This window comes from Rhamphochromis sp. 'chilingali' (assembly GCF_963969265.1).
Source record: "Rhamphochromis sp. 'chilingali' genome assembly, chromosome: 22".
Classification (NCBI taxonomy): domain Eukaryota; kingdom Metazoa; phylum Chordata; class Actinopteri; order Cichliformes; family Cichlidae; genus Rhamphochromis; species Rhamphochromis sp. 'chilingali'.
The window spans coordinates 28583003-28591494 of NC_137950.1; the positions used below are offsets into that span (position 1 = coordinate 28583003).

At 39.8% G+C, this 8492-nt stretch overlaps 1 protein-coding gene across 1 annotated transcript; it reads right to left on the reverse strand.

Annotated features, from left to right (window-relative positions):
• Nucleotides 1-9: 9 nt before the first annotated feature.
• On the reverse strand, nucleotides 10-6682 carry chmp6b (charged multivesicular body protein 6b). Its single transcript, XM_080872416.1, has 8 exons — nucleotides 6375-6682; nucleotides 5796-5905; nucleotides 4969-5056; nucleotides 4802-4888; nucleotides 4651-4716; nucleotides 4379-4459; nucleotides 4183-4255; nucleotides 10-1939 (listed from the first exon to the last, which is right to left on the reverse strand). Exons 1-8 carry the CDS (start codon nucleotides 6435-6437, stop codon nucleotides 1890-1892), a joined length of 618 nt encoding a protein of 205 aa, XP_080728542.1. The 5' UTR covers nucleotides 6438-6682; the 3' UTR covers nucleotides 10-1889.
• Between the last annotated feature and the right edge of the window lie 1810 nt (nucleotides 6683-8492).

Below are 8492 nucleotides of genomic sequence, written 5' to 3' on the forward strand. Positions count from 1 at the left end.
ATAACGAACGGCAATAAAAAAACACTTTTATTGTAAAAAGAATATATAGAGGTACAATATCTGAGGCCATTTTAAGACAAGTAGTTTGCAGCAGGACTGGCGAATCGCAGACTGTCAGTATTAGTCATCAGTGTTTCTGTCTGTGAGATTAACTGATTTACAGATTAGTTAGCTGGATCTTCAAAGATGCACAAGCTTTAAGCCTTCTGGATCTAGGCCACCCTTCTTGCACCACTTTAACATGAATATGTAAGAAAATCTAAAGCATCATACGCAAACACTGAAATAATTAGTTTTGATCATACTTGATGGGTAAAGCCCCAGGTTCTGTCAAGTTATTACCTTGAAGAGATTACCAGCTGTTGTCTGGGCGTCAGAGGTAAGCCCACAGACGATATGATTAGCCCTTTCTCCAATGACACTGAACTAATCCACAAGGGGAGCAAGGAATTAGATTAGTTAAGCTGCTTGAAAAGGGGTCAGACTGAGAGAATATTCTGCGAATCTGATGCAAATAGTTTTTTTTGTTTTGTTTTTTGGGGGGTACTTTAGGGTGGGTTGAGTAACTCAGAAAGCAAAGCCAGATGAAGAGAAGGCCTTTACGGTAAGAGAAAGACACCAAAGACTTTACAGAGAAAATGTTATGTTTCTGTTATACCTGCTTTAAAGGATCAGTTCACTCAAATCACAAGAAAAACAACGTACCCCTCCATCCTGTTGCTAAATGCAAATGTTTTATAAGCAAAGATTTTTAAAAACTAGCAGAAATGAGATCTAATCATCCCTTTTTGCAATCACAAATAAGTTAATACATGGAAGAAAAATGTCTCTATGTGAACTTGTCAGAGACCAATGATGGTTCCCAGGCTTGTTTCTCTGTTATTACATTCACCGATCCATCATCTATGTTACTATGTTTGCAGAGATGCTTGTTTTGCGCTCCTCAAGTTTTTGTTTCACCAGATGTGTGCGTTTGTTGCAGGGAGGCTGAGTGGGAGATTTTACACAGATAAAAACAGGCTGAGTGCATTAGTAGAACGACATATATCAAAGAAAGTAAAGAGCCAGGCAAATGTTAGGGTGAACAATTTATCGCCATATGTGAAGGAGGCTCTGTTCATGGTGAAAGTTGGAAATTAACTCCTCCATCATTTTGTTCTATGTGTTTAGGTCACAAAGTCTACAATAAGGGTAGATAGGGCTAACTCCATTTACTCCAACTTGCTGTACAGGTATCAGTTACTGGTGAGCACACAGAGGGCAAACAAGATGACAGGAAGGTGGATCAGATCGCCAGAGCACAGCACCATCATAATGTCTCTTCTGCATTTTTACCCCTCCCTCACAGGACAAACGACAGAACAGATATATGTATTCTACAGCAGGAAAAAAGCAATTTAATCTCAGCTGGACTTACTGCAGCTGTAAAGCAAAAAAACTAAAAACTAAAAAAAAAAAAAATCACCACAATCTGAGAAAGCATGGCAGCACAGACCTGGATGCACAGAGCTAAATGTGTGTTTCTGTAATTTGGGTGAACTGGCTCTTTAAAAACATTACCCATCAGGCGAAGATATTTTGAGGGAGGAATTAAAATGACATACACACATGGCTTTAGGTCACTGTATGTCAAATGACTGATGGTAAACACAGAGAACTAATCAAACAAAGGTTAGGCACGATAATCTGATCTCACAGGTCTTCATGGTTCAATCAGCATTTGTGACTGCGGTGAACCGGTCCTGACTCGCTTCACGTGTGAACCTGCAGCCCATGAGGAGAAACAGCCGCTGGATGGGGTGGAGGAGGCCCGGTTATCTGAGACTGGCTGCTGTCTTTGGGTCTTTGAGCAACCAGCTGCTGTCGGCTGAAGATCCTCAGTCGTGCTCCTACAAAGCGAGCGCCTCTCGCTGCGGTTTCTTCTTGGGACGCTCCCGCTCTGAAACAAAGAGATTGACAGAGAAAGAAGCAGGATGAGGGGCCGTAGAGTCGTGACATGCTAAATCTTTATAGGTAATGTTACAGTATTTTACAGCATTTTAGTATGCTTCAGTGCTTGCTATTGTTTGCATACCATGTACACCAGTTATCTTCCTGAAGTTTTTCAAGTTTGGTTAACCAATGTATTATTTTATGCTCCAAGCTTTTTCCTCTGCTGAGACTAGTTTACTTTATTGAACTTTACTTACCAAAATTGTTTTATTCTGTATTGTTTTATTTGATCTCACTGCAGTGAACTCATTTTTATGCAAAAATAAAACCCAAGTTCATTTTTCTTGAAGCCTGACCTGACAGCAGACACAACATCACCTTCATCTTGTCCAATAACATAAAACACACAACCTGGACCTGCTGTGAGATCACAGATCAAGTGCAGAAAACTCACAGATCCAACAATGCAGAAACAAAACTGAGGTTTCAGCCACAGGGGCCTAGAGACGGGTCAGCGAACATATGGCAACAAGTGGTTGCTAAGGAAAAATTTGTATTTTTTGAATGGTTGACGAGGATTTGCTGGACATTTGCCGTCGGTAGAGTGAAACTGGATGCAAAGAAGCACACGGTGCTGCCCCCAAAAACCCCTTATGGCCTCTTGTCAACCATTTAAGGAATTACAAACTTCTCTGTAGCGACCAGATGTTGGGTGTCACTGCCCAGGCCTAATACAGATTATACATGTATAAAGTATCTACTGAGTACTAATCATGCTACAGTGACCATAGAGTATGTAATCTTGAAGAAACTCTGCCTATGAACTACCAAGGCTACCAAGACTCTTCACATATATACTCGGATTGATTAAAACATTTACTTCAAATAAAGAGTACTTTTACCTTTTATGTGTATAGAAAGTGCATGTATGTAGGTCATTTTTAGTAAATCCAATGTAGCATTTTCACGCTTATATGCATGTTACACACACAATTTAACGGTCCCCAGAGTGATTAAGCGTCAACAATTGACAGCCTTTTACTTCCTATCAGGTGTGCCTCTACCATTCCTCACCATTAACTGAGAGTCAAAGATCACAAAGATGGCAATGAGACGGGAATCTTTCCAGACGTTTTGATTCAGCAGCGAAAGAACAATGATCGACACAAAAATCTGCAAGTAGTGGCTGCAAACAGCTGCAGGGCAGGTTTTTGCCATTTATTTGAATAAAAACGTGATGTTAATAGATGTAATAACCTCGCTTTCTGAGGACCTCTCTCTTCTGAGCTTTGCATTTAAGCATCTAATAAAGCGCCAACGTGACAAGAAGACACCTCATTAAAGACCTTTTTAAAGACGTGAGACAGCAGCGAGATTTAAGCTTCATCACACTGCATGTTTTAGTTTTAAACAGAGTGATAAGGTCACCGGGGCCCACGGTGACTCAGCACAGCCTTTTAATAAAAGCATTCTATTTATTGACTCCTCTAAAATTACTTTCTGGTGGTGAAGTGTTTACAGTCGTGGAAAGAAGATATTATTGAGGTTTCAGCACAGCCTCTGCGATATGAAACACGATGGGAGGATGGCTGTTGGATTTTTTCTATGAAGTGTCATGCACATATTCTAAAAGTCATTAGTAATAATACTAATAATAATAACATATTTATTAACAGGTGCCTTTAAAGGTCACCTTACATTAGTACAACAAAATAAAACGTATGGAGAGGATCAGATAAATATGGAGGAGCGAGGTTATAAAGTAAGAAGTGGGATCTTCAAATTTACAGGGAGGTGAATGGGAACCCAATGGAGCTGTTTAAGAACAGCTGTTACATGTTCAGTGGATCTAATTCTGGATATAATATGAGCAGCTATATTTTGAACTAAGTGCAGTTTGTGGAGAGATTTCTGAGATAGACCACAGAGAAGAGAATTACAGTAATCTAAACGAAATATGACAAGTGCATTGACAAGTATGACGGTACTGTTTGGAGTGAGCGAAGGATGAAGGCGGTTAATATGAAGATTGAAAAAAAAGAAGAAGACTGAGTGATATTATTAATATGTACTGTGAAGGAAAGAGTGCTGTCAAGGATAAAACCAAGACTCTTAACCTGAGGAGGTGTGACAACAGAGTTATCAATGGATAATGAAAGACTTCTGGTTGGAACTTTAGTCAGTCTTGCTTTTTGAACAGGACTGTGCAGCAGTGTGAACCTGGGATAGGAAAAACATGAGACAACAAACCTGGTTGCTCCTCCGCGGCCTCTGGAACGTCTGGCAGTTTGTCTGAAGGGACCTCAGGAAGCTCGACATCTCCCTGAGAGAAAGTTCAAAATCCGACAGGTCAGAACTCAGAATCAAAATGAAGAGCAGGGTGCTGCTTGCTAAAAGTGCGATCTAATCTTTTCTTTTTCTTTCTTTTAAAGCTGATTAAACTAACCTGAGTTATTGCCTCCAGTTCAGCCAGCACAGCATCTTCATCCTCCTGAGATAAGGAGCCGGCCAGCATGTCGTCAATTTGCTGCAGAGAGACGACAAGTTTTTAAAAAGTGAAATGACTGTGGATACGAACCAATTTTACATCTGTGAAATTTAATCTACAGAGATTTGAGAAATCCTTTTAAATTTTCACTCTCTCCACATCTACTTGCAGAATGAAGTAAAAGAGGCTAAAATAATAAATGAACCCGATTACCAGCTGAAAGGACCTACCCTTTGGTACTCAATGGCATCTTGAGTTTCATCCATAATCCGTTCTACTTCTTCAATAGACATCACCTGCAGCGAAAAAGAGTTGATAACAGCTCATGAATAACAGGTGATGAATTTTAAAAGCATCTGCAGGCCACATGTCATCACCTACCTCATGCATTTTCTTCAGGCATTCATTTCCAACTTTCAATCCATCGATGACTTTCCTTTCGATCTGGGCGAATTCCAGGTCTTGAACCTGAAACGAGGAGCACAGGGAGGAGCTGTGAGCGCCACCTAAACGCTGCTGAGTGTCAGTGCAGTTCGCCGATCGCTCACCATGCGCTCCAGGTTGCTTATCTGGTTCTCTGTCTTGTCCAAGAGTTGATCTTGATAGCGTTTCTTCTTCAGTAAGAGAAGAGCTTTCCTGTTCAAATAAACACGTTAAAGCTTGTAGTAAGGAGGGAGAAATGTAAGAGATGATTGACAATAAAAAAAAAAGCGCTGCACAAAATGTCTCGTCTTCCCAAATTCTTTTTGCAACAGTAAAAAAAACCTCTCTTCTTTCCCATCTCCCATCCCATTTGCTTTCTTGCCACTATTAACTGGCTTTGGATTTACGTTTAGTTTCTGATTCTCTGTCCAAGCACCCTGAGCACATGCACCAACACTGTACATGTGCTCACAGTCAGCTGCAGTAGATAACCCAGAGAAAACAAAAGGAAGGTTGATAAAGAAGTTTGGAGAGAAGGTGATTTTCATCCAGTTCAGCCCTCTGTTAAACTGAATTTGGTGACAGTGAAAGGAAATATTTTGGATTCTTCACAGCTGCTCAAACAAGCAAAACAACTGAAGACGTCAGCTTGATTTGTGTTTTTCGCTATTTATTATTTTTTAAGGATTCTGCCTGAAATAAGCTTTAGAGACATCAATTAGAACAACATTTCAGAACTGCAGATTTCAAAACTTTATTTTTCTTAATTTTAATTTTATATTAATGAACTCTGGGAAGTCAGCTGCAAGAACAGTTGCAGGGAAGCTGTCCTTTCTGTCCTGAGTATTACGCTCCCTATTGAGCAGTATTTATATATTTCGTGCTGAGAACATATATGCCTTTACTCTCCTTTCAATCATTACTATGGTTTCATTGATTATACTGTACTCACTCTTTTTTGCCATCCTTCAGCAGCTGTTTGGCCAGAAGCCTCTCCTTCTCCAGCTGCACATTGATCTTCTTTTGATACTGCCTGAGCTTATCTCTTTGCTGTTTGAGTTGCTGAAATGAGGAAATAGAGACATGAACGAACCAAACACCTGCACTGCACTCAGATACGCTTCAAACTAATTCAGCCATACCAACTTCTTGTTGATCCAGGTTTAGAAATTGTAGCAGTCTGCACAAACTACAGCAGCTATAATCTGATTATTACTGGCTGCGCTTACGTTAAGGTCCTCCGGTAATACCGGCATAGAAAAATAAGTACACTACAGTGTTAGAATTTGAATGACTTACAGTGTTTGCTTAAAGGACACTTTAAAGAACGAATCGAAGAGGATTAAGCGGTTAAGTACGTTAAGACAGAAGAGTAGACCCTGAATAATAATAACATTTAGATGTTTTGCTTTATAAAATATTGCTGAGGGCTACTCGATAACCGAAGTTGTTAAATTAGCACACAAGAGCTCGCTCTGTTTTACAGCACAGAATTCCAGGCTAACACTTGAGCTAGCTGCGTGACACTTACCAAAATCGCTTTGTCTTGTTCTGTCACTCGGGTTTGTTTCTTTTTTCCAAAAAGATTTCCCATCCTGGCACAGCATGCCAGCTAAAAGTCTCAACCAAAAAGCAAAAAAGGAGGGCAAACTACTTAAATGTAAAGCTAAATTCAAGAGACAGACTTGTGAAGATTCTCCTCCATTATTTGTGTAGTCATCTGTGTCCACACCCACACCAGGAAGGACGGTGTCCCGGCAGGGACAGACACTTCTGGTATGACATTTGGTTAAAGCGCCCATTTAGAGCAAACTTATGACAGACCTGCCGTTATTTAACATGAAAATACTTTAAAATCACAGCTGTTTCGAGGGTAGAGCCGAGTAATCGTAAACACAGTTTAAAATAAAGAGATCCACCAGTTTCCACTGCCCTCCAGTGGTCAGACACAGAAACTACAGTGTGAACGTACAAAACTTCCGGTGTGGACTTTCAAAGTAGAGTGACAATACAAACAGTCAGAGTAACCTGTGATAAAGGATTGGAAATTTGCATGTTAATTAATTTAACTTCCACAGATTGAGTATTTGGAGTGTGTTAGATTTGTGTGTTTTGTTTTTTTGTTCTTTTACAAAAGTTTGAATTTAATTTAATCTTCATAATTTAAAAAATTTCCCAATGAAAATGAAAAAAGCAAATTAATTCTAGATGATTTTACCGTTCTCAAACAAATTTTTCTAGCACAGTTCTCTGCACCCACTGTTACACTCACATTAATTATTAATAATTCAAACTCACATTTTTATAATTACGTTTTCACTCTAACATCTTCCTGATTTATTCTAAGTCCAAACATTCAGTCACGAGCTATTTAAAAGTGGCCACGTTTACTTTTTAAAAAAACTAGGTGTGAAAGTATGGGTACAGAGTGCAGAAAATATGGATCAAATCAGGGTTCGGGAGTAATACACTGAAAAAAAAGGAACAAGACACAACCACTGAACTACTGTTCCCGGGTCTTTTTTTGTCAAAGCCCCTGAATACTTGAAATACTACCAAGATAAACAGCAGAAAATGACTAACTAGGATGGGGCTATGGTGAACGACAAACACGGCAAGACAAAAAACAAGAAACGAGTTCAATCTATGGCTGAGATGGACACTGTAGAAAGTGAAGTTAATGACGAGGGAGACATTTTGGCTAGCGCTGGGGCTAATGCTAGCAAAAATGATGAAATGGATGAGGACAACAAAGTTAAACTGAGGGCAAAAAAGGAAACTGTACATATCCTGTTATGTGAAGCACTTAGGTAAACCTCTAAACATCAGTTCTTCTTTGAACACAAGCCCAGAAACAACTTCTGTAGATTCAGCAACTGTGGCACTCTTCAACAGAAGGGAGTGACACAACTAATGTTCCTGTAGTCTTCCATGGAGCCAGGTGTCTTTAACCCACCTCCTCCATCCCTGTCTACATCTCTCACACAAGACTCAATAGAGAAGATTATGGAAGGCATCTTAGAAAAGCAGCAGCAGCCTGAGGGAAAAAGGCAGACAAAGAGTAACCTTGCCTGTAGTTAGCCCGAGTCCCAATATGAGACAGTTGGAGCCTCCATCCACTATAATATTTCTATTGTTCAAAGAAGGTGCATCAAAGTTAAACTGCTAAGGGAATGATAACCCTAAAATACCCCTTTGTTCAGACAGAGGGAACTGGATGCTACCAAGAAGAGGGTGGAGAAAAAGAGGAAAAGGCCAGAATCCCAACAAACAGGCCGCCTCTGCAGATGGACCTGGAACAGGGACCAAATAGCCCACACATTCATATGGGCTTCCCTGAAGTGGCAGGGAAATACATCTACTGCCCTTCAAAAGTGTACTCTCTATACAGAGATAAAGGCATGGCCAAGGAGATGGCCTGGAAGAATTTGAGGAGTCTCTCGTCTATGAAGCAGAGAGACATAAATGGGTGGAAGAAAAAAGGAAATGAGGAAGAAACGGTTGATACTGTACATGAGAAAATTTTGTCCTAGTTGTGTTTCTTTTGTTTATAGAAATAAAAACAGATTGTAAATATAAAACCAAATATTTAATCAATCTCTGTTTCCCTCTCTAGAGAAAACATAACATTTGGTTTTGTTTTACAAGA